The sequence below is a fragment of the Phaenicophaeus curvirostris genome, chromosome 4, assembly GCF_032191515.1.
Source record: "Phaenicophaeus curvirostris isolate KB17595 chromosome 4, BPBGC_Pcur_1.0, whole genome shotgun sequence".
NCBI lineage: Eukaryota > Metazoa > Chordata > Aves > Cuculiformes > Cuculidae > Phaenicophaeus > Phaenicophaeus curvirostris.
The window spans coordinates 12,501,388-12,525,794 of record NC_091395.1 but is presented as its reverse complement, the minus strand read 5'-3'; the positions used below and the strand labels follow the sequence as shown (position 1 = coordinate 12,525,794).

Sequence of the window (24,407 nt, the reverse complement as noted above, 5' to 3'; positions counted from 1 at the left end):
TTTCTAGACTCTTTCTGCAGACATATCTAATTATTTGGTCTCACTAAGCTGTAGCTGTCCTGTTTTCCTGGTGTGATGTTGTGCCTGACTTTGGCAGTACTGCTTGGCAGCATGTGGCTGGCTCAGCGCAGACCCACCGAGTCCTTCAAGTGGGAAGGGACCCGGGGGGGGTCTTTGCTCCAATCTTCTGCTTGCAGCAGGGTCAGCTCTGAGGTCAGATCAGGCTGCTCGAGGCTTTATTTGGTCTGTCTTTAAATGTCCCCAAGGATGGACATTGGCCTGGCCTCTTCTCCCAAGTGACAGGGGACACGACAAGAGGGAATGGCCTCAAGCTCCGACAGGGGAGGTTTAGGCTGGACATTAGGAAAAAATTCTTCACAGAAAGGGTCATTGGGCACTGGAACAGGCTGCCCAGGGAGGTGGTTGAGTCACCTTCCCTGGAGGTGTCTAAGGCACGGGTGGACGAGGTGCTAAGGGGCATGGTTTAGTGTTTGATAGGAATGGTTGGACTCGATGATCCAGTGGGTCTCTTCCAACCTGGTTATTCTATGATTCTATGATTCTATGGAGACTGCACAACTTCTCTGGGCAGCCCACTACACTGCTTGGCTGTCTTCAAAGGGAGTAGGTTTCTCCTGATATAGAGGTCTGAACCTCTCTTGCTTTCAGTAATGCCCATTGCCTCTTGTCCTCCCACCGCTGGGAAAAAAGTCTGTTTTCTTGGTAGCCCGGGTGGGCTGCTGCCACTGGTGGTTAGTGCTGGTGATTGATAAGTGCTGGTGGGCTGCTGCTGGGTCCACCCTCCTTCAGCTTAAAACCATTCCCCCTCACCCTATCCCTGCACTCCGAGACAAAGAGCCCCTCCCCAGCTTTCCCGTAGCCCCCTTTAAGCACTGGAAGCTGCTCCAAGGTCTCTCCAGGCTGGGCAGGGGCAGCTCTCGGTGTGGGGAGGCGCCGCGGTGCTCGCCGGGGCTCCGCTTTGAGCAGCCAAACCGCAGGCACACGAAGGGTGCTGTGGGACAGCCCTGTGCAAGAGGGCGGCGCTGGCTGGGGTGCGGGTTTTCCTGCCGCTTTCAGACACGGCAGGAACGTCCTTGTCCCCTCAACCGTGTCCCCACCAGCCCCCTGTGAGCCCCTTACAGCTCGGGCTCTGGCCACGCCCACAGGGGGCGGGGCTATAGTCCTAATTGTTCTTTGGCCACGCCCATATGGGGTGGGGCCACCCCCTTAGCGGCCGCCTGTCTGCGGTTTGGCCACGCCCACAAGGGGCGGGGCCAGGCGGCCAGGCGCCCCTTCCACACTGCGCTGTGGTCACGCCCACAAAGGGGCGTGGCTATCCCCTAGCGAATCACAATCAGCTTTTAGCCACGCCCACAAAGGGGGCGGAGCCACGTCCCCATCGCGCACCTTCCAGCCCGGCCTTGACCACGCCCATTTAAGAGGGGGCGGGGCCACGTTTAGCCCCTCCTCCTCCGGGCGGCGCGGCGCGCGCGCGCCCTCCCGGTTTCCCGCGGCCGCGCGCCCCCCCCCCCCCCCCCCCGCCTCCGCGCCGCATCCGCCTCCGCCGCCATGGACAGCGATGAGGAGACGCTGGAGGAGACCGTGGAAGGTGCCTGACCCCCCCGGGGAGAGGATGGAGGGCAGGGAGGGAGGGAGGATGGCCGGTGCGTGCATGGAGGGATGGGGAGGCGGGTGGGGATGGCGGCGGCGGCGGCTGCCCGGTGCCCGCGGCGGCGCATGACATCAGCGCGCTTATGCAACGCGGCCGCCGCCGCCGCGCACGTGTTGCGGGGGGGGAGCTGGTGTCGGTACCGGGTCGAAGCCGCGGGCACCGGTGCTGGCGGCTCCGGTTCGCAAGCCCCGGTGCAGGCTGCAAGCCCCGGGGAACCGGGGAACCGAGTCCACCCTCCCTCCCGCGCTCCCGGGGATGGGGCTGCTCGTCCTTGGGCTGCTGGGATTAAGCACACGGAGTAGGGAGCTGCCTGAGACTCGGACGGCTGGGCTCTTCTCCCAAGTGACAGGGGACAGGACGAGAGGGAATGGCCTCAGGCTTCGCCAGGGGAGGTTCAGGTTGGACATCAGGAAAAAAATTTCCACGAAAAGGGTCATTGGGCACTGGAACAGGCTGCCCAGGGAGGGGTCGAGTCACCTTCCCTGGAGGTGTTTAAAAGACGGGTGGATGAGGTGCTCAGTGACACAGTTTAGTGATTGATGGGGATGGTTGGACTCGATGATCCAGTGGGTCTTTTCCAACCTAGTGATTCTGCGGTTCCTTCCCGCTGCCCGGCGGTGCGGGCTGCTGGTATCGTGTGGCAGGAGGATTAGGCCTCAAAGCGAGGTAGGGAGCGTGGCAGCTTAGTTTAACAACAGAAGCGAGCTGAGCAGCTGCCGCTAGGCTCCGGATTTATCGTTGAGGTATGTGGCCGCAGAGCCAAAGAGAAGCTCTGTTGTGTCAAACACGGTTGTGAGGGGAGCGATTCTTCCTGCTGTGCCGGAACAGATGGGTCATAGAATCATAGAATCACCAGGTTGGAAGAGACCCACCGGATCATCAAGTCCAACCATTCCTATCAAACACTAAACCATGCCCCTTAGCACCTCGTCCACCTGTGCCTTAAACACCTCCAGGGAAGGTGAATCAACCCCCTCCCTGGGCAGCCCTCCCTCCTCAATTCTCCAGATGCCAATTGTGTCCTGGGCAGTCACAGTTTTGATCCTGGCATCCTGGGTAAAAGGAGGTGTGGGGTGTGCGTGTTAGAATCATAGAATAACCAGGTTGGAAGAGACCCACGGGATCATCGAGTGTTACTGTTGCTGTTCCTGAAGCATCCATCTGGCATCTTTGTGACCAGGATCTTTTATTCACTTACCATTTTTCCGGTAAGTAGCAGTAATTCTGACAGCAAAGGGCTTTTATCTTCAGTTTGTCTACGTCCGTGTTTTCGCTAAGTGGCCCCGTCATGCTGCATCGTGAACCAGCCCCTGCTGGTTCAGCTCCTGCTCTTGGGAAGCTCACGGTCCAGGCTTAAGAGGAGATCTTGAGAGACCCTTAAAGAAGTAAGGAAAGTGAGATTTTACAGTAACTTAAAAATACTTTCGGGTGTTTTGGGTTTGGTGGAGGAGAAAGGTGAGAAAGGGGAGTGGGTAACTCTGCTTTGCTCCCATGAAAATAATGAGGATTTTTCTTTTGACTTTATCAGAGCCTAAGGCCTTGCCCATTTAGGAAAAGTTGCATCTCTGTAACTAAACTTGAAATCGCATTTTTTTTTTCCCCTATTGACTAGGAGAGACTGAATGTCTCTTGTTTTGTTGGGAAGAGGGATATTATCCTTTTCTTTTTTTTTTTTTTGCAGTAGGAGAAAATCTCCAGCACGTTAGAAGAATTGGATTCTTTGTACTGTGGCTGAGATTAAGACTCTGTATAGAGGCCATCAGATCAAAGCTGACCATTTAAATCTCTGGATAGTCTGTATCCTACTGTGCAAAAACCCTGACGTGCGTACTGTGTACGAGCACGGCAGCTTTTGTGTTGGGCTTTGCGTTCCAGCAAAATCTTGACAAGATGGAATAGTCACAGAGAACAAAGTTGTGAGCTTTTTGTTTTGCTGGTGTGTTTTTTTACAATAGAATAATACACTAATACTGCCAGTGTATTTATATATTTTTAATCCAAACATTTTATGTAAGATTTGAGAGGGAAGACCTGGTGCTGCGTTGTTTAGGGTTTGTTAACTCACACTGGTGTACCCCTCCTGTATTGATAAAACTGAAGCCTTTATTTAAAACCATAAATGCTGACATAGTTCTTGTTCTAAAAGATGTATTCACATCAGAAGTTTCACTGATGTCGTATTTAAATTGACATAACTGCTAAAACTTTTCCCTTCTCCAAAAAAAAGAGGTGTCCTAACTGAATGGGAGGAAAGAAAACCTTTCTTCTGTTTAGAGAGAGCAGCGTGTTGCCCTTTTTGTTCTAAAGGCTTAATCGTCAAAGTTAGTAGAAGCTTTAATATGTAGCTTTCCCTGCCACACTTTTGCTTTCTCTTTTTACTGTTACTTCTCTCAGCTTGGGCAGTAAGAAGCATCAGATTGGTTTTATTAACTTTTGAAACTTCTGGCTGCTTTCAGTCTCGTTTGGACTGGGAACTTAAGAGCACGGGGATGTTCTGTGGGGTAGCCGACCTGGAAGCAAGAAGGGTTGATGCACCCAAGAGATTGGCTCCCAGCCACCCGATTCTGACTTGACTGAGGAGTGTGGGGTCAGCCTCCCTCCCTCCTAATCCAGCAACAGTACAACAAAGGGAAGAATTTTGTGCACTGGCTTGCACTGGTTACAGAGGGTGCTAGAAAAGTGCCAGAGCGAGTGTGAGAGAAGCTTTGGGGAGCATGCAGGGAACAGGAGGAGAAAATCTTGGCTCTTGGATGAGTTTGGGTATCTCACCGTTATCTCCTCCTGTACACCTTCTTTCTGGGTGCATTTTTGTGCTTAATGTAACAAGTATGGAAGGTGCATAATAAACCTTCACAGCCTTACTTGGTTACTTTGAGGAACACTCAATTGGCAATTTTTTTCCTTCCTCCATCTCTGTGTGTCCTTTTTTTTTTTTTTTAAATGAAATTTTACTTTGAGATAGACAAAAGGTTGGAAATTTATCCTAACAAAGTATCCTGTGCTGTGTGGCATTCTTCCACAAATCATTCTGGTATTAAAAGGCCAGGGCAGGAGAGGACTTCCTAACCAGATGCTGCCTGTATCCTTACCATGCCTCGAACATCCCAAGGAAGCAGTAGCTTATGGTGATGTGGAAAGAACATGTGGGCATGTGTGTGCCCCCTGGGGTACCTTTGTCCTCGCAGAACCCTCCAGACCTGTTGCAATCAGGGAATGAATAGATAGACCCTGATCTAGTGGGACGTCCCTTTCCGTGGCAAGGGGGTTGGAACGTCTGCTTTGAACCTTTTCTATTTAGGGCAAATTTGGTTGGGGAAGAGCTTGACCCAAAGCCTGTAGTGGATGTGTGCTCTGTCTCTCATCTTTAATAGGCTTTGTATGCCTCAACAACAGACTTAGGGGGTCAGAAGTCTGTTATTATTTAGATGCGTGGAACAACATAAATATACACTGGCTTTTATGTACTGGACAGTTTGCATACAAAATTTATACCTGCCAAAATGTCACGATGGGAGCTTGTTACACCCACACCTGGCTGTGCTGAAAGCAGCTCTGCTGAGCCTGAACATCTTCACTCTGCATTCCAGAGCAACGTTCTGCTAATGCAGTCTTACAGATTCCAAGTTCACATAGGTAGTCCAGACAATAGTAATTGTTAAAAAAAACCCCTCTTCTTCCGTTTACTTTTGGCTTTGAAGAGGCAGATAGAGATGTGATTGGAATCTTACTATGCTTTGACTTAATAAGAGTTGGCTGGCTGTATTCTGTACAATACAGACCCATGCGGATGAAGAACCAAGGGTGTTGTCCCCCTGCTTTCCCCACGAGCAACAGCTGTAATAGGGTAAACTGAAACAGCTAAAAAAGGGAAAGCCGTGGTGGGATGTAATGGGAACACAGCAGAAAGGCTCTGGAGAGCAGCATTTAAAATATGAAATAGCAAGTTGACTGACATATTGCGAGGGCACAGGATTATAGATATTACATGCTTTTATTTCTTTACATTGCTGTGGATATAGCTAAGAGGTGGCACACCCACATTGTTCTGCGACCTGTATTTATCAAAAGAAAATAACAAACCTTTTCTTATTCGGTGGATTAAAGTCTAAATCTATTCTGCTGTCACCAGGAAGTGCATATTTTAGGTAAAGAATTATTATACTTTTAAGTTTTATATTAAGGTAAATTAGAATAGTATGAACCCTGTTTCTTTTAGGTATGTGTCTTTTTGCTTATTCTTCTCTCTCCTGTGTCTTATCCCTTTTCTTTTAATTTGACCCTTTTTATTTTGTATTTTAAGCAGCGTGTTATGCAAGTGCAGACTTCAGTTGTACCGAATCTCTGATCACTGTTCCTAACAGAAATGTTTTGATGCAGGTTACTGTTTTGTTCTCAGGAGCCACTGCATTTCAAGCATCTACATGATTGGAACAGGTTTGCAATTTTATATGTTTAATATGTCCTTTTGTTCTTTCTCTGGATTTTATTTCAGGGCATCTAGACGATGATGGGTTGCCACATGGATTCTGTACAGTCACCTATTCATCAACAGACAGATTTGAGGGAAACTTCGTGCATGGAGAAAAGAATGGCCGTGGCAAGTTCTTCTTTTTTGATGGAAGGTAGGCACCATCTCCTCTGTTTTTCTTCTATATTCTGCTTCCTGCTTGCAGTGATACAAAGCTAATCTGCATTGATTGTATGCTGTTGAGTTTCTGGATGAGCTTTATTGTTTAAAACTGTATCTGGAAAGTTTTCCCTGCTGCTGCTGTAGCCTTCTCTGTGGGGGCTTGGAGGCTTTGCATGTGATGTGATGTGATGCCTGCAGTTGTTTCCCGGTGGGACAAGGCAGGGGTTGTGCCCTTTTAGCACTGTAATATTATGAACTAATTAAAGACCCTAAGAACTGGGAGGTGGCCAGAGCTATTGGAAACCACGCTGGCAACGACTTGAACTGTGATATTTAAGTCCATAACTGCAAGTGGAATTCTTTCTTTGTCTTATACTCCTCTACAGAGACTGCAGCTGTCCTGGGAGCTGCCTGTGCCAGACTTCAGCGCACAGACGTAGGACCTTGACAGAGAGGCTGATCCTCTCCTTGGTCTTGGAAATTGTTTAGCTGTTAAAGGCCTGGATTTTATATACGTGTTTGTTCCCAACTCCACTTAATCCTCTGCAAGTTGCTCGTGGCCTGATTTATTTCTGAAAAGCCCATATAACTTCCCCTCTCTTCACTGGGAATTGTGACAGTGGAATTGGGGTTGTCTGTGCCTATGCATGTGTTTTCTTCTCAGGTCTTCATTATGAACACCTCGTACTTCTTCCTCCGACTGCAGCATTTCTCCCTGTAGTTGCTCATAACTTCCTCCAAAGGAGCAGCAGATGTATAAAATGACACGATTCTTCGTGTTTTTGCAGCTGTTGGTGGCACTATGAATAGCCGCCGTTAAACTGACAGTCGTGCCGGGTCTACTCTCCTCCTGCTCAGCGAACTTCTGAGCAGGAGCAGAGGTATTGTGCTGTCTCAATGAGTCAGCTCCTTGTCTGTACTTGCCTTTGCAATTGCTTCATACTGGAGATGGAGGGGAGGGGGGTTGTTTATGAGAAAGATAATATATTTATTCAGTTATGCAGAAACTGATCGGGCCTCCGAGCTTGGATGGAGAAAAATACCCACTGTTATTGGTAATGGGCTTATTAAATCTCAGGCAAGTAACTGAAAATCGGTACTGCCCAGCAGCTGACCTCTCTAAAATAGCCTTTTTTTTTTTTTAAGCTGGCAGACAGCATCTCTTTGGACACGTGGACACGTGTACATAATGCCTCTGTGCTTGTTGATGATCTCAGCAGAGCAATTGCTGATTGTACAGTCAGAGAAACTGACCCAGTATTTTGTTTGTAGGGCTGCTCCTCCAAGTAATCCAGGGTACAGGCAGTGCTCTGTGGGAAAACTCAGACTGCTGCTGAGCCTTTTCTGTACTGTTCCAGTGTTGCCAGCTCTTTCTTTTTAATTTTCATAACCCTTAAGAAACTGGAACAGTTGGCTTCTCTGTGATTTCGGGAACTAGCAGAACGAAAATACACAAAAATAGTCTGTAATGTGGTTTAGAAAAAAAATGGGATATTTTTATAAACTGCCCTAAGCTTATTTTAATTTAACTAAAGCAGTCTTAACCGAGCACTGACTCTAGTTACTAAAGGTGTTGTCATTTACCTAGCTGTGCCCAGCTAGTGAGAGTAAGTTGCTCTCTGAAGTTGATGATTCAGATGTCGCGATGTCTCGCAGGAAGAATGACCTGGCATAAAGCAGGACGTACTGTTTCTATTAACTGTGCCATGGGCACAGCTGAATATTTATGAAGAAGAGAAATGAATCCCCAGAATGCCTCAAAACACCTCTCCCCTTACAGTATTGTTGCTTTGGTGCAGTAAGTTAGCTGGTTTCAGCATTCCTGGATCTGTTTCCCTTGCAGTTTGCTGGTAAAGGCTGACAGCTGACCTGCTGTAGGTCTGGTTTTTGTGGGGAGTGGTTGAGTCCTATCAGATACTGGACTGGCAGCAGTGTAAGCAGTCTCATTTTTTGAGTTTTGGGAAATAGGGCTGGCTGCTTGTTCGCCTCAATGAAAGCATTTTCCTTTAGTGGAATAGCTGCCCATTCCTTTTCGTTATTTAGGGGAGTGGAAGCCTGGAATGAAACATCAGTTGTTTTTCCCTCCCTCCTCCAAAAATGGAACAAAACCCAATGTATCCTTTCAGAGAGAGAAGTTTCACCTCTGGCATGCTTCCTGGTTTGGATCGTGTACTTGAGCTCATGTTGGTGCTAAGATTTGCTGGAGTGCACTTTACAAAGGAGTTTGTGCAATAACTGCGAGTGTGAGAGGTGTGTTTGGCACAGAGCTGCAGCTGCTGTTCCCCCCTTAACTGGTAACTCCTCTAACATGACATCTCTTGCAATACAGCAGAGAATGGTTATTTTTGAAGAAAAGTTTTCCATGTTCGCATCTAGAGGGGAAAGAGGAAGATCAGGGAGTGAGGGAAGAATGGATCAAGGTCTGTAAACGTAACTTAATACCCGGAAGGATAAGGCAGTATTTCCCCCCTGCAACTCTTCTGGTTTGGGGTTTTTTTCAGTAGTGGATGTCCTAGATCATCTCAAGGCCTGTTGGATAATGGGAAGACAGTATATCTGATAGAGCTTGACTTCAGTAAAACTTCACGCTATCACAAATATAATAATCTGAGAAGCGAACTGGAGAACCATAGGCTAGCTCAGGTTTTGTATTAACAAGATATGGTTTATGCAAGACACAGAAGCTATTTATTCCTTCTCATCTGGTCTTAGTGTAAGTATTGTGTGTGGCTGCAGACACCATACTTTGAGAGCTTAAAAAGAAAGACAGGGAAGGGGGGAGCTGGTGGAAATAACTAAAAATCTGTGAAAAGTATAAAAGTTTCAGAGAACCTGACTTCTCAAGCAAGGTTGAAAGACGTGGAATTCTTTCTTTATGTATCTTCCTTTTTACTTTCTTGGATGATATGAGAGTAGAAACAGATGGATCTTTTGGCCATTGTTTGGAGCTTAGTACAACAAAAGAAAACCTAGAGATTAGAGTTATTTTTATTAGAGATATTTTTTTCCACTGCTGAACCACTGTTGTAATTTAGCAACTTGTTAACTTCAACAAACATCATTAAAGGTAACAGGAAGGTTTTTTGGTCTGTTTCATTGCATAAACTGCAGATGACTGCCTCTTTTTAAGAGTAATCCTTATGTGTGGACTCTGTGTGTGTTGTCAGCTACAATGAAATTCGTATCTGTTGATTAACGATAAACTAGAGGAAAAAGTGGTGTCATTTATAGTTGAGTAAGTGCACAGATTTCAGGTGGTTCCCACATCTGCTCTGCCCCTTCCCTGTGCTGTGGGTGGTGTAGCTCTATGTACAGCTCTGTAGCAACCTGGATCAAGCAAGTCATCTGACTGAAAAATAAAACCACTTTCCTGCCTCTTCCTGCTCTGCATCTGGTTTACATTGAGGCTGTGTGAGCATTGCTGTGGGACAGAGCACGTTGTCAGGAAAGGAGCTGTTTAAAAAAGCGTCACTGCGAATGGAGCTGTGAAAAACGAAAGCTGGAGTCTTGTTTCTAAACACAGTCTGCCATGGATAATGTACCTTCTTTTACCGTAGTGTATTTTCCCATGGAAGGCTCAGCCGACTTGCCAAAGTTATGTAAAAGCAGAGAGTGAAGCTTTCGAAACCAGAAAGTTAATTCTGAGAAAACATTCCTTCCTCAACTCTTGAAAACAGATTTTGTAAAACATGTAGAGTCATGCTCCCAGGTACTGTTTGGGCTTATACCTTAGAAGTCTGCATTAGACAAAGAATTGTAAAGTATGTGTACGGCAGCTAGCTGTTAGCTGAATATTCTGGGGTAAAACTTAAACAGTTTGTATTTTCTTATGCTAGTCCTAACCTGTGAAGGAAATTAATGAATATATCCTCTTTGTAGTTTTTCTCAGCAGCCTTTTTTAAGAAAGGAAGCAAAGAAGATGGCAAGATATTATTGTGCCCCTTCTAAAGGGTTTGCAAGACAAAACTGAGATGAGAAGTGAAACGCTTCTTTGTTCAAATCCAAGTACAGCACTAGTTCTGTTTGACAGGCTGTGTTCCATTTTAGTAGAAAGATGTGAAAAATGACGGTGCTTTTGGCAAATCTGGTACAAATTGCTGCTGTGTGTATCGCTAGGGAGCTAACACTGAACTGGTAGTTCAGGTTGCGTGCCCTGCTGCGTTCCACCTGTACAGCAGTTCAGTTGCATCTCCCCAAAGGGCTGTCAGTGAAGATCTGAACATAGGAAGTAGAAAATCCTAACATGAGAGTAGCCTCTTTGAGCAAGAATTTCTTCTTTGACTGTGAGCATTCATTTGTTGCTGCTGCTGCAGTTTGCTACCCCAGCCAATAAAAAAAAAAGCAAAAAAAAAAAAAGCTCAGCAATGTAATTTAGGTGAATAATACTGTGCCCTACGTTTGTGTCCTGGAGAAAGGCTGGTGTAAGTTGTTCTGTGCCTTTGGAGGTCTGTAGATAAAAAGTTTCTGGTTTTCACCTTGGCTTTCTGAAGGAATCAGATTTACCTTCCTATTCCCTGTTATCCCCCTCAAATTTGGTTGAAAATAGAAAACACACCGGAGGTTCATACATAGGGGGTAGCTTTCAGTCCACCTGTATTGCTGTGCCCCACAGCAGCTTGAGCTCTCACAGAAGCCACCAAGAAAAGAAGAAAAACGAAGAAAAGCTGTGATTGTTGCAGTGGTGGTGTGCATTTTGGGAAGGATTGTAGGGTAGCCAGCGAGAGCAAGCCAGGCATCAACAGTTACCTCCTCCTAGGACCTGACTTTATTGAAGGTTTCCCTCAGACTCTCTGTACCGGTAATGTTTGGAATGATGAGCAGAGGAGCAAGACTGTGCTGTGCCTCGTATTGAGGCTTTGAGTTCACCTCTTAGAGAGATGAATAGTCTTCCATTGCTGTTTTCTTTCTCTTTACCAGCACCCTGGAAGGGTACTATGTTGATGATGCCCTGCAAGGCCAGGGAATCTACACTTACGAGGATGGAGTGGTCCTTCATGGCACTTATGTGGATGGAGAATTGAATGGACCCGCGCAGGAGTATGACAGTGATGGACGGCTGATATTCAAAGGGCAGTATAAAGACAACATTCGACATGGAGTCTGTTGGATTTATTACCCGGTAAGCCTGACTCCCTGCTCTCTATTGCAGAATAGTACCTTTATGTATCTTTCTTTTCTCCCCATATGAAAAAAAATATCCTCCACATCCCAGCTATCTGAAAGTCAACACACACACACAAAAAAAATGGATGGAAGATCTGTGCATTCTGGTTTTGGATAATCCAACATACAGTTAAAGTTTTTCACTGTTGAGTGCTTGCCCAGTAGACAGGATTCAGCAAGGCTGCGAAATGCCTTCGCTGTTTTCATCTTCCAGGGAACCTAGCCCCTTGGAAGTGCATTTATATATGTGTCTCCTTGGGAAGGCTGGATGTTGATTTTACCACTTTGTGGTGCTGACTGCAGATGAGGAGCATGGAGCCCTACAAGCTATTGCAACATGCTGCCCTTATTCGACTAGGAAGGGAGACTTTATCCGCTTCTGCAGGGTATGTTGTGAAGTTTGGCTTTGCCCAACGAATCAGATGTAACTAGTGTAAGAGCTGTGCCTCTGACTGGAGTCTAGGCAAGTGCTTTGCTCATTATACAAGCCAGAATTTTCTCTTTCTGATTCTTGGTAAACACTCAAGATACTGCTCTGGAAAATTCTGTAGACATTTTTTATGTGCTTTTGTAACCATGCTAGTTAGGACAGTAATGGTTGTACAGGTTTTTAGGATTTTTTAATGTAAATCCTTTAAATATCAATTCCTATTCAGCCTTACACAGCACTCCAGATCAGTCTTTACCTTGTACTGAGGAGGCGGAAACATCCTGCGTGTAATTAGCTGCTGGTCAAAAACTAATCCTTTCTTGTGGTGCATATGGCACATACTTTAGTTGCAGATTCATTTCAGATGCTCACCATTGGCTGTTCATTTTATTTCTGATTTTCAGTATTGCAATTAAGCATGTGTTAGAATAAACAGGTGCTCAACGTACACTGCCAAACAGATAGCGTTTCTTCTAGTACCAGCATATAGCATACACACAACTGACCCTTCAGGTCATAAGTCTCCTGTTTTAATCTTCCACCTGACAAAGTATTGCTCTCCGTTCTGGAAATGTGGATATTGAGAGGCTGTTTATCATTATCTTCCCAGACTAAAGGATGCAAGGCATTTAAGAAAAGCCCCTTTGCTGTGGAAGCAGTTGTTTATAAATTGCTCTGTGCATGACACTTTATTCAGATTCATTGATTTAGATTGGATGTTAGGAAGAAATTTGTTCCTGTGAGGGTGGTGAGGCACTGGCACAGATTGTCCAGAGAAGTCTCAGATGTCCCATCCCTGGATGGGACAGGCCAGGTTGGATGAGGCTTTGAGCAACCTGATCCAGTGGGAGGTGTCCCTGCCCATGACAGGGAGTTGGAACTGGATGATTTTTAAGGTCCCTCCCAACCCACTCCATGACTCTGTGCAAATTTTTACCCAAACTTAATGTTTACTGTTCCTTAGTATCGTGTGTTTGAAACTCTTTCATCCTTGGAATGGATCAAAATGGTGCCACTAAAATAGAGTCCATCAGCAGCACTCTTGATCTAATTCAGTCTGTTTCCACATCACACCTGCTGGTTTTGCTCCAGGGCATTATTTGAAGATGTCTCCTTATCATTTTTGAGATGAAGACCTGAAGATGTTAGATCTGTGCTAATCTGTGCATCTCATTCAGCAATTCTGTCAATAGACCTTAACAGAGTTACAGCCAAATCACAGATGGCAAAGCCCAGGGCTAAAATGTGTAAACCTTAGAGAGAAGTGTTGCTGATGGTGGCTTTCAGCAAGCAGTTGTTCTCACTGAGTATCACCAGACGTTGTTGGGGGGTGCTGGGACAGAGAAACTTACCAGTTGTCCAGCATTTTTTTTTTCATAATAGATTCAAGTCTTTTGATATACCGTGAATTAACAGTGAGCAAAGCAGCGTTTTAATTTATTCTTTCCTCCAGCACAGTATCGTATTAAGAAAACTCAGGTAAAGTTTGTGTCTCGCTTCTTAAAGGGGCCTACAGGAAAGCTGGGGAAGGGCTCTTCATCATGAAATGTAGTGGTAGGACAAGGAGTAATGGTTTTAAGCTGAGAGAGGGAAGATTTAGATTAGATATTAGGAAGAATTTTTTTCCTGTTAGGGTAGTGAGGCACTGGAACTGATTGTCCAGAAAGTTGTGGATGCCTTATGCCTGGAGGCTGGATGAGGCTATGAGCAAGCTGATCCATTGGAAAATGTCCCTGCCCATGGCAGGTGATTTGAAACTGGATGATTCTGTGGTTCTGGGCCTCGGTTCACAGACTGTTCACATAAAAATTTTGCCAATTGAAACACTGTATTTGTATCACACGAATTGTGTTTTGCTTATTTCAAACAATTAAGAAAACCCTGTTCATTTCTTTTATCAGTTATATTCTGACTGATAATGACTTCTTCTTCCTTCTTCATGTATCTGTTTCTCATTCGTTTTCATGATCTTACATCTGAGCTTACTGTACCTTAGATAGTGTCTTTAAAAAGTTGATCAAAATCTTTTTCATTGAGTGAAGATAACGAATTATAACTAAATGCTCTGTCTTTTCCCTCTTGCCTGTGCTTTCAGGATGGAGGCAGCCTTGTGGGAGAAGTGAATGAAGAAGGGGAGATGACTGGAGAGAAAATAGCCTATGTGTACCCTGATGGAAAGACTGCGTATTCTGGAAGGTTCATAGATGGAGAAATGATAGAAGCAAAACTGGCAACTCTGACATCTGTAGAGGATGGGAAACCTCAGTTTGAAGTAGTACCAGGCAGTAAGTTCAGCAAACACAGAAACTTGTATTCTTGCTGACAGTTCGGTGTCTGTAATATATGAAGCCTGTTAGCGAGAAGCTCTTTTTCTAAATCGTAAAGTTGGATGGAAAGGCACATGGAACGATTGCTTGGCTCCAGGAACAAATGGGAAGTGACCTGTGCAGTGATGCTGCTGGACTGCATTTCATAACCCTTCTCTTGTGTACTCGTGGGTGCAGTCCTGCTTCTCGCAAACACTGCTGCCATCTGCACAGAAACCTGCTTAACTGTGTTAATGCTGGCACAGTTACAGGCTTTGTTTTGTTAGTAAAACAACAAAAGGTGAAGAGGGATCCTATGATGCAGATGTAGCTCTGTCAGCTGAGTTCGTGCAAGTGAGTGTTAGCGCTGTGAACATTCTGGCATTTGTGCTGTGGGGCTGAAAGGACACAGGGGCTGGAATTTTTGAACTAGATTCAGATGTTGTGTAACAGTCAGATTCACCAGCACCCTTCAGTCTGCCTAGGCCTGCTGACAGAAAGTGGCTATGAAATGGTGAGGGTCAAGGTGTTACCTTCAACCTGTGTAGCTGGTGCTCCTCCTAGTCTGTGGTAGCTTGGACCTATAGTCCAGGAGTAGTTTTGGTGCTCTGATTTTTTGGAGGTGAGGGGGTTAAGCTGGAGACAGCTGTGAGTAATAAATGGGGACTATGATGACACACTTACTGGTTTGGCAGCAAAGTCTCACTCAATGTGAAACAAGAACATAAAACTCAGTAAAAAGGTGTTGAGAAGCAAATGCATGTGGCTTTTTATTTTTTAAATCTCTCGGTTGTTATAGCAAAGCAAAATTCAGCATAGAAGTTGTTTCTGAGAGGGTACAATTGTGCTTTGTAAATAGAATTACACTCTGGAGAAAGCTGCCTTTGGCCAGAACAGATCTTGGACACCGAGATCTCTTATCAGAGTTTGTAATATTGTGTTTGGGATTCTTTTCCCATCTTATTTCCACTTGTATCTTGCCCTATGTCCCAGGTAGTCCTTTGGCAATAGAATGTAGAGGGATGTAAGGATATAATTAGAACTGTGCCCCTGGGTTGCTTATTAATGGCAGAAAATAACTGACTGTAGCAAGTGTACTTTATGATTACTGAGCATTATGTTCTTTCTGAAGTCTCTTCAGGGTATGGACTAGAAAACATCTTGTATTTGAAATAGTCCCAGATTTTTTATAATCATGTGTTATTGAATACATACTTTTAAATTTTGCTTTACTATTTAATTGGATACTCTGGGAGGGTCAGTTTTGAAAGGCTGTCCAGTCCTCCGTTAAAAATTGGTAGTTTGAAGAACATATATATCCCCTCTTTGTGGTAATACTGCTGCTGTAGTATGTTGAGGCGGGGTGGGAAATAACCAAGAAAACAGGATCTCACTGAAGGCCTTTGACAGGTACCCTTCTGTTTAATACCTTTTTTTGAAGCATAACATTTCTTGCAGTCATTAAAATTTAATGTTTTAATGTCTTGATTAAGTTAAGGATCGCATGCTTTCAGTACTGCTAATTGGTTTATTTCCTTTGATTTCTGTGGTTTTAGGCCCAGTATACAGTTTTGACAAATCTACTTCATCCTGTATTTCTACAAACGCGCTTCTTCCTGATCCTTACGAGTCAGAGAGGTAAGCTTTTTTTTTTCTTTGATTCTCCCCTCTTTCAATACTGTCCATATTTCTTTGCTGTTACATGTTTAAGACCTAATTTTTCAAGTCTCATCTCCTTTAAAATAAAAAAAAAAGTGTGTAAGGGTTTGCAAAATGGAACCCATTGCTGCACATCAGTCAGCTTTTGACTTGATTGAATTTCTTTGACTCACACAATAAAATTGCACTCTGGTGGACAGAACACAGCAATACTTTTTAAGAGATTAAGCGAGGGTAATTTCCTAGAATTTCAAAGATGTTCACTCAAGTCCTGAATTCCAATAATAGCCTGCATCTACAACATTCTGAGCAAAAAGAAATGCACTGTTCCCTATTTTCTAGGTGTGTAACTAGCTTCAGGCTGCGTTGTGCTGCATTCAGTGTCTCTCACTGGATGGCACGTGTTGTATGAAATTTTTCTCCTCTCCCTACGTATGTACCAAAGTGGCAAGAGTAAATCATCAAACTAGAGGGAAGTGAGGAAGTGAGATACTTTTTTTGACAACTCTGTAGTGTCTTATTGCTCGTAGCACATTGTCTAATCATAGTCAGTCAGTGATCTCTTCTGTGTCTGTTCCACGACTATACTTTTTACCTAGACGTTTGAGGCCTTGCTCTGTAGATAGCTCAATTGTAGTCCTTTTCTGAGAGTCTGAAATATCTAAATAAGTGATTAGTAAAATGCTGGCATTAATTTACATAAAGTGCAGGGCTCCACCATTCTTGCTCAGTGGAGTAATAATCCATGCACGTACACACCAGCAACCTCTTCTTAGTAGGGACGTCTGCGATTCTGGTATGTTATTGAGGATGTCCCTGAGTTGAAGCCATCAGGACTGGCATTTAGCTACTAGTTTGATTTATTCTTTTTTTTTTCCCTGAAAGTCAGCCTCTGCTCCCCACCAAATTTCCACTCTGCCAAAATAGAAAATATGGAACTGCATTTGGAGGTTTTGAATTATTATTAGCTTTATTATTATGTTGAAGTATTAGCCTTTATGCCGGTAGTGTTGTGATACTACTTCTTGAAAATGAAAACTGTAGGAAGTCACTAATTCCATGCCCTTTTCCCTTGCAGGGTGTACGTTGATGTGTCTCTCATTTCCAGTGCTGGAGAAGGATTATTTTCGAAAATAGCAGCAGAAGCCAGTACAGTTATGTCCTTTTACAATGGAGTGCGAATTACACATCAGGAGGTAAAGGAGAGACAAAAGTCAGTCTGAATTTTAATTGCTCCCTCTGAAGTCTTCTTCTAGTAGGATTTTACACCCATCCCCTTCCCACCCTTAAGATTTAATATGATAGAGTTTAATTCAAAGAAAGTACACATCCATCTACGTGTATATAAGAAAGCAGGGTTGTTTTATTAATGACTTGCCAGAAAAATTTTAGTTGCATGTCTTTGAATGTTTGCTTTCAAACTGCTGGCAAAGTTGACCCTTGCACACACACACACTGGATTTTTGCCTTGCAAACCAGGTAGACAGCAGAGACTGGGCCCTCAATGGAAATACAATATCCCTGGATGATGAAACAGTCATAGACGTGCCAGAGCCCTACAACCATGCCGCCAAGTACTGTGCTTCGCTGGGGCATAAGGCCAACCATTCTTTCACTCCTAACTGCATCTATGACCCGTAAGTAGAGCCCTGTTTTTCGGGGTCAAGCTGCAGCCCAGCAGTCTGGGCTCACAGGGTGTTTCTGGGCAGCTGAATAAGGAGCGGCTGCCAGTGGGGTTGGGAATAATGGGTCCAGGCACTGAAAGAATTCCTGCTCACCTGGGCCTTGTTGGAAACTGTCTGGCCTTGCAGGTGCTTGATGTCTCTTGGGACTTACACCATGGAGTATGTTGAACTTTGAGACTGTTAATTTTGTAATGATCTCTAAGGAACTGCCTCTTGATTCTAAAATCTATAAACATGGCTCTCTAAATTCTAGCTTGGCTAGGACTGCACTGTATTTGCTAAACTGAAGGTGCTTGACCAGCGCTGTCAAATGTGCTGCCATTTCTGAAATTCAAAAAATAAGTATCTTGCTGCTCTGCAGTTGGTGCAGACCACTAGGAAAGTATTGATGTATACATATGCTCAAGGGTGTAAATATTTACAGACCTGTGGAGGTATGCTTGTAGAAAATAGTTTTCCTTCATTAAGTAAGCCAGTTCCCTCCACTGTGGGACCCTGGGAGAAGATGCACAGAAGTATGTTGTGATTGCTTGGGAGGTAACCTGTGCTGGAGAAATTAAGATGAGCAAGTTTCCATGCTCTACAGCCTGTCATAATCTGTACTGTTTTCCTGACATGCGGATGTCTATCTCTGCCAGTCCAGGGCATGTGGCAGTGATTAATTTTATGTATTTATTACAAACAAGTGATGTTGCATGACTGTGGAAAAACTTCAGATAATAGAGCTACACCAAGCTGCTTTAATAAATTGATATTTTTGCCCTTATTACATGAATCTTTAAGCTTGACTCAAAGCAATCTACTCATCCGCTGTCAGATCATGCTGCTCTGGACCATGAGTGACTTCTGAAACTATAGAGGGGGCTAACAGAGTCTGTGAATTGAGAGCTAAGCCTAGCAAAGGTGTTCTATGCTTTATCTAGGTTTGTTCATCCTCGTTTTGGGCCTATCAAGTGTATCCGTACCATCAGGGCTGTGGAGAAGGACGAAGAATTAACAGTGGCTTACGGATATGATCACAACCCCGTTGGGCAAAACGGGCCAGAAGCGCCGGAGTGGTACCAGCTGGAACTGAAAGCTTTCCAGGCTGCCCAACAGAAGTGAAATGGAAGCTCTTTCTCCGTTCAGCAAACTGAAACAGAAACTTGGATCTATGCACTACCTTTATACTGAAAACTGGACAAGCAGGGATTGTTCATGCTGTTGCATCATAACTTTGCATTCTGTGTTAAGAGATAAGTTTCTTGCGTACTAACTAGGTTTGACTGTGTTACTCATAGCAGATTTAAAATTAGCTAGTGTTGCACCAGTCTTATCTGGAGAACTTATTTAATATTCTATACGAGACGTGGTATTCTTTGGTAGCTTCTGCTTTTGCACCATATGCAAAGATGCCAAAAGACTAGACAGAAAACTAAAATGGGTATATCGTTCACTTTTAGTCGGCAGACTTAGTGTTGCTCTCTATCTGCCTAGGCATTATTGTGCAACTGCATTTTGCATATATGCCACTTGTAATGATAACAGTAATATTTTGATATTCTCTAATAGTAGCATAATTTTGCCTTTTTAAACCTTTGATCTGAATCTTGCAATAGAGCAGTTTATTTATTAGCATATAGGAGGCTGGGTTTTAACTCCCCTTTCCTCTTGTCTGAACGTTGTTCTTTCTAAAAATCCTCTTATGCAGAAGAAAATCCTTTCTAACTAGTGGAAAGGCTTGTGTGTGTATGTGAGAGTGCTGTGTGTTGGTCTCTGTGGCTCTCTAAATAGTATAGCGACATGTCCAAACCTAATATTTATCTAGCCTTCACGGCTGGCTTATTTTATTTAATTTATGATTATGACACGCAAATGAAGCTGTTCTTTGCATGAAGATTTTCTGAAAGGAGAAAAAAAGATTCGCGTTTTTGAAGGACTTTCAGAAGTACGCGTTCTGGAAGGCAAGCACATTACTTGCGTTAGTGTCCATGAGTTGGTTTGTGGATTTCACCTGTTAAAGCGGCCGGTTCTCAAGGCAGAAATTCTAGCAAGGAGATGCACGCATCTCACGTAATTCTCTTCAAGGAGGTGTACGTATTTGAGGGCAGGCTGTAGGACCTGGTTAAGGAGAGCTGTATCTTTTGTATGTGTTCAGTTGATAAAGAATATAGCCTTGTTAGCTGTCTTTTAGTAGTACTGGTTTAAGAAACAGTAAACTAATATAGTATGAGATATCAAAATAAGATTTTTTTTTAAAAAAAAAGATATGAAAAGATTGTTTTTTGAAAGACAAACAATGAATGTAAAAACATCACTCACTGCTCATATTTAGAAACAGCAGTCAATCCATAGCTTTGTTGTGGCCAACAGTGGGGGCTTGTGAATATTCATCTGCAGGGCTGTGTTCTGGGGTTTTTCAGGGCTAGGGTGATTGTGCTTTTTTGGATACTGTACTGGTCTTGCCTAATGCTGTATAAGAGAGAAATAATGTATCATCTCGGTTTGGATACTGGAGCCCTTCTGGGACTCTGATGCTCTCTTTTGGGTTTAGCAGCTTAGGAAAAAATCAAATGCATTTGCAACGTTTTCTTTAATTGTTTGTAGTTTAAAAAGGTTTGTATATATGTAACATAAATGATTTGGAAATCGGACCTACCTTTCTATTGCAACGCGTTTTGGTTGGTTGCTCGAATGGTTGGAGGTGTCTGGCTGTCCGGGGAGCCAGATATAGAGAATGTGTTGGGCTGGTACCTGCAAGGGAAGGATGAGGTTGCTGTTTTGTGCGCTCTGAGAATCCTTGCTTTGGTACCTGTAGACAGTTCAGAATTATAAATGAGAACCTCTTTAAGTTGGGACTCTGTTTAGTCCCTGTGACTGATCACAAACCTTTTCCAGCACCTCACCATTTAAGCTTGCACAAAAAGCTACTCTGTGCATGTGCTGGGGTGGGGTGAGTAGGCTCAGGGCTTTTTGACACTCTTCCAGCAGTGATCCGAATGTGAGCATCGACACCACTCATCTCCTCATGCTGGAGACTCAGGCCTCAGCTCTGCTTCTCTTCCAAGGCAGGTAGCTGGCAGAGGTGACAGCTCTGGGACTCCCCTGAGTGTGCAGAGACAGAACTGAGTCACACGGGTGATGGAGAGTTGTCAGAGGCTGATGGGCAGCAAAGCTTCAGCAAGTGAACCTCAAAAAGAAATATGAACGTCTTGATCTTTCCCTGCTTGCCCACAGGTCATTCTCTTAGGTTACTGCTGTTTCAGCCACTTGAGGAAAATCATGCCTCCCTGGTAGGAAGCTGTCGTTGGCATCTTGTGGACTATTCTGCCAGGACCATCAAGTTTGAAAAGCTGAGGCTTGTGTTTAAGTGCAGGGAAGAGGCAAGGGAAGACTGAACCCTGCTGCGAATGGATGGTAACTCCTCCCACAGTCTTTAACCTGCTTTGGACTGCTGGCCTCGTTGTGCCTGCTAGAGAATCGTGCTTAAAAGGTTCTGATCTCTAGATCTCCTTGGGCTTCATTCCTGATCGGTCTCCGATTCCTCTGCTATCTCCTCTTCATGTGGAGTTGCTTATGCTTTAATAGGTTTGTCAGTCTTCACGTAGCCTGATTTTTGAAATAAATACAAGATGGTGCTCCTTGCACATCAGGCTTGAAGGTTGCATCCTAAAACAGGGCAGTTCTAGGGGAAAAAAGGCACCGAGGTACCCTCTGTGTTCTCATAAGCCGTTCATTTGGCAGCAGTCACGCAGATACTCTTGCTCTTGCATATGCTTGTAGCCTGGTAGCATGCAATAGCTGTGGCTATTGTCTCTGTGAGCTCTACTGTCCTTTTTCTCCTTGCTCTGTTGAAATCTATTGGTCCTTCTTTAGATCCCATCTTCGGTGACCAACCTTCTATAAAACTTGTGATTATAAAGCTGCTTTGGCTTGGTTCAGCACCAAGCCTTTTAATTCTTCTTCGTTTTCTTTGTGGTCTGTCAGAGTGGAGATGGTTGGGATGGTTTTTACCACTGGGTAGCAAAAGGGCTCAGGGCTTTGCGTGATCTCCAGAGGTTTTTGAGAGGTATGCGTTGGCAACCACAGATTCAAACACAGGTTAGTTACAGAACTCCAAATAATGCCTTAACTTGGTCAACGTATTGCAGCTCAGCTTCTGGGGCTCACTAGGTAGCGAGACCAGCTTATCAAAACTATTTATCGGTAGTAATACGAGACCCACACCAAACCATAGTTTTAATTTGGGGCAGAGAAGCAGTCATTTTGAAAAGCAATCCTTTTGAGGGTTGAATGCAGCTGACTATTGATGAATATCTAATAAGTAGAGAAGCTCTGCTTCTCAGTCTGGCCGAAGACCTGTCTTCTTGGCACAGAAACTGGAAGAAGAGACGATGCCTGTCAGCTGAGCCTGGCTGAGCTGCTGACGCTTGGAGTACTTGTCGTGGCTGATGAATAGCGTAAGAGAACCTGGAATTGCTGGGTTTTTTCAAGTACAGCTCAGTTTCTGGTCGTCTGCCTTTGGTCTGCAGTGCTTCACGTGGCTTGTCTGTGATGGAGAGGGTTGATACCCAGGCTCCTTGATGAGAAGGAACCTATATCAGCTGCTGATGATCTCTTTTTAAAAACAAAACAAAACTTAAATGGATCTTCCTGCTGTGGCAGCACCATGTTTTGTCACCAAGAACAGAGAGGCTTAGTTTTCTGGAGAAACAGTTAATCTTGGAGATGAGAGCATGAGAAGTTACAGCTGATGGGTCACTCCTCTGGATAAGAAGGAAAAGGGCTTAGGCCTGGTGGAGAGTGTCTCGAGTTGAGTCTCGTGCTATAATTTGACTTTTTGGGATCTATTAAAATAGGCTTTCCTTCACAAATCTAAAAAGGCATATTTTCCCTTCTTTTTGGTGGTAATTAAAAAAAAAGAAACTTACATAAATACGTGTAAGTCTTAACTGTTGAAAAAGTCAAAGGGAATACCTGACTGTGACTCTTCCTTGATCAGAGCGAGAGCTGTGCTAGCTTTTTGACTTTTTCCACAGTTCCACAATTCCCACTAGGATGGCCCATGATTTTTCCCAGGTGCTGCTCCTGAGCATCTCGTGCAGGTTTCAAGACCTCTGGGAGGCGGGTTGCAGGGCTGCATGTTTCCAGAGCGAGTAGGTAGCCTTCTCCTTCGTTCAGCCTTTTTCGGATGCAGAGCTTTGTGTTGCACACAGTTGGCAGTGGCTGTGGTTTCTTCCCCAGGGCTGTCACCGTACATTGCGGGCATGGAGGTGAGAGCGCCGTCACGGATTTCTCACCCTCTGCCAGGCACTGGAGGAGCAGAGTAGCCAACATATACCCTGTCTGGTACAAGGAACTGCAAAGTGGTGGGAACTGCCACTTTTCCGTTTCCTTCCTGGCTGGCTGCCCTTTTCCTTCAGTCCAAACTGGTGCTCACCACTTCGGTTGCGGCAGGAACTGTACAGTGTCGCATCTGTCCCAGAAACCTCTGTAATTTCTGTCCTTTCACCCAATTTAATGGTCTTTTTGGGGTATGCTGCCATTGCGATGAGGTAATGAGTTGTACAGAGCTGGTTATCTGCTGCTTTGTTTTCCTCTGGCACAGCAGAATTGCTGGAGCTGTGGGTGCCTGAGGAATTCACCTCCAAGCACTTAAGAAAAAAAACCAATCGCTTTGAAAACAATGTTGCTGAAGTGTCTCCTTATATGCTGGGGTGCTGCATTAGACGCCTCTTCCTCCCTTACACCGCGCTTTTGGATGCTGAGAGCATTTGGGCGAGGAATGCAGGCGTGGGAGCAGTTTTACCTGTGGGCGCGAGTGGGCTTCACACTCACCTGCGCCCTGGGGAGACCTTGCTCCTTTTGCTTTGTGTACTGGAAACACGAGAACTATATTTTTGGACAAAGCATTTCTAAGCAGTCTTATAAGGGATATTTTTTTTTTTAAATAAAAAGGTGCAAGATTGAGTGCATGTTTACTTGCCCCAGATCAAAGGTTTTTGAATACTAAGGTCACTGTTGAATGGACCCTCCTCTTGGCGCTCTTCTGTCTTCAGGCAACTGAAGCTCTTGCCCTCTTTCTTTACCACTTCTACTGTAATGACTTTATTTTTGTTTTCCAGGAGAAATATATATACAAAAATTCTAAGCAATTAAATGTTCAAGCCATAAAATCATGAGTGTGGGAAGACCCTCTTGACAAGTTTTAACATATTTGTATGTAAAATGATGTTTGTATGAAATATTTTCATGGTAGAATGAATATTTAAAAAAAAAAAAGTTCCACTAAGATTGAAACCAAATTTAAAAGGATGTCTTTTTGTAAGGTGCAAGCGTAATTGATTACCAACAAGTAGATTTTTTTTTTTTTTAAAGGGGAGATGCAACAAGTGATCTTTACAATTACAAATGGTCATTTCTGCTATTTGGGAAAGTATTTATGCAGCATTACACATGCCTGCCATAAATAATTGCAATAGCAAGGCCAGTCACATCTTCAGGACATACCTCTCGGCTCGTCCCTCCGTGACACTGTACAAATGGACCCATTCCCTCCTCTCTGCATTTTTCCTCCTAGAAAACTTTTCCTACTGTAACTGTACTGAATTTAACTCTTGAGCTAAGATCCAGACTAAAATTGTGTATTATTTAACAGTTTCTGCTGGGCCTTCTGCTATTTTAATACTCTTCAGCCCATAATTACTGGGTGTCTCTGTTCTGAAGAACTAAGTGCTAAAGAATAATCCTTGGGGTAAGCTTATATGTGTGTTAACAGTTAACCCCGGAGTATTTAACTTGTATACAGTACTTGATAGGTGTTTTATGACATTTGTACTTGAACTATGAGCCTTACTGAACATCTGTAGGTTTATTCATGACT

The 24,407-nt window shown here is 44.2% G+C and overlaps 1 protein-coding gene across 1 annotated transcript; it reads left to right on the top strand.

Moving 5' to 3' along the window:
* Positions 1-1,530: 1,530 nt before the first annotated feature.
* SETD7 (SET domain containing 7, histone lysine methyltransferase) lies at positions 1,531-22,145 on the top strand. The gene is made up of 8 exons (XM_069855269.1): positions 1,531-1,609; positions 6,165-6,294; positions 11,220-11,421; positions 13,991-14,180; positions 15,758-15,839; positions 16,939-17,056; positions 17,340-17,497; positions 18,469-22,145. The coding sequence occupies exons 1-8, from the start codon at positions 1,570-1,572 to the stop codon at positions 18,647-18,649; spliced, it is 1,101 nt and encodes a 366-aa protein (XP_069711370.1). The 5' UTR covers positions 1,531-1,569; the 3' UTR covers positions 18,650-22,145.
* Positions 22,146-24,407: the final 2,262 nt, after the last annotated feature.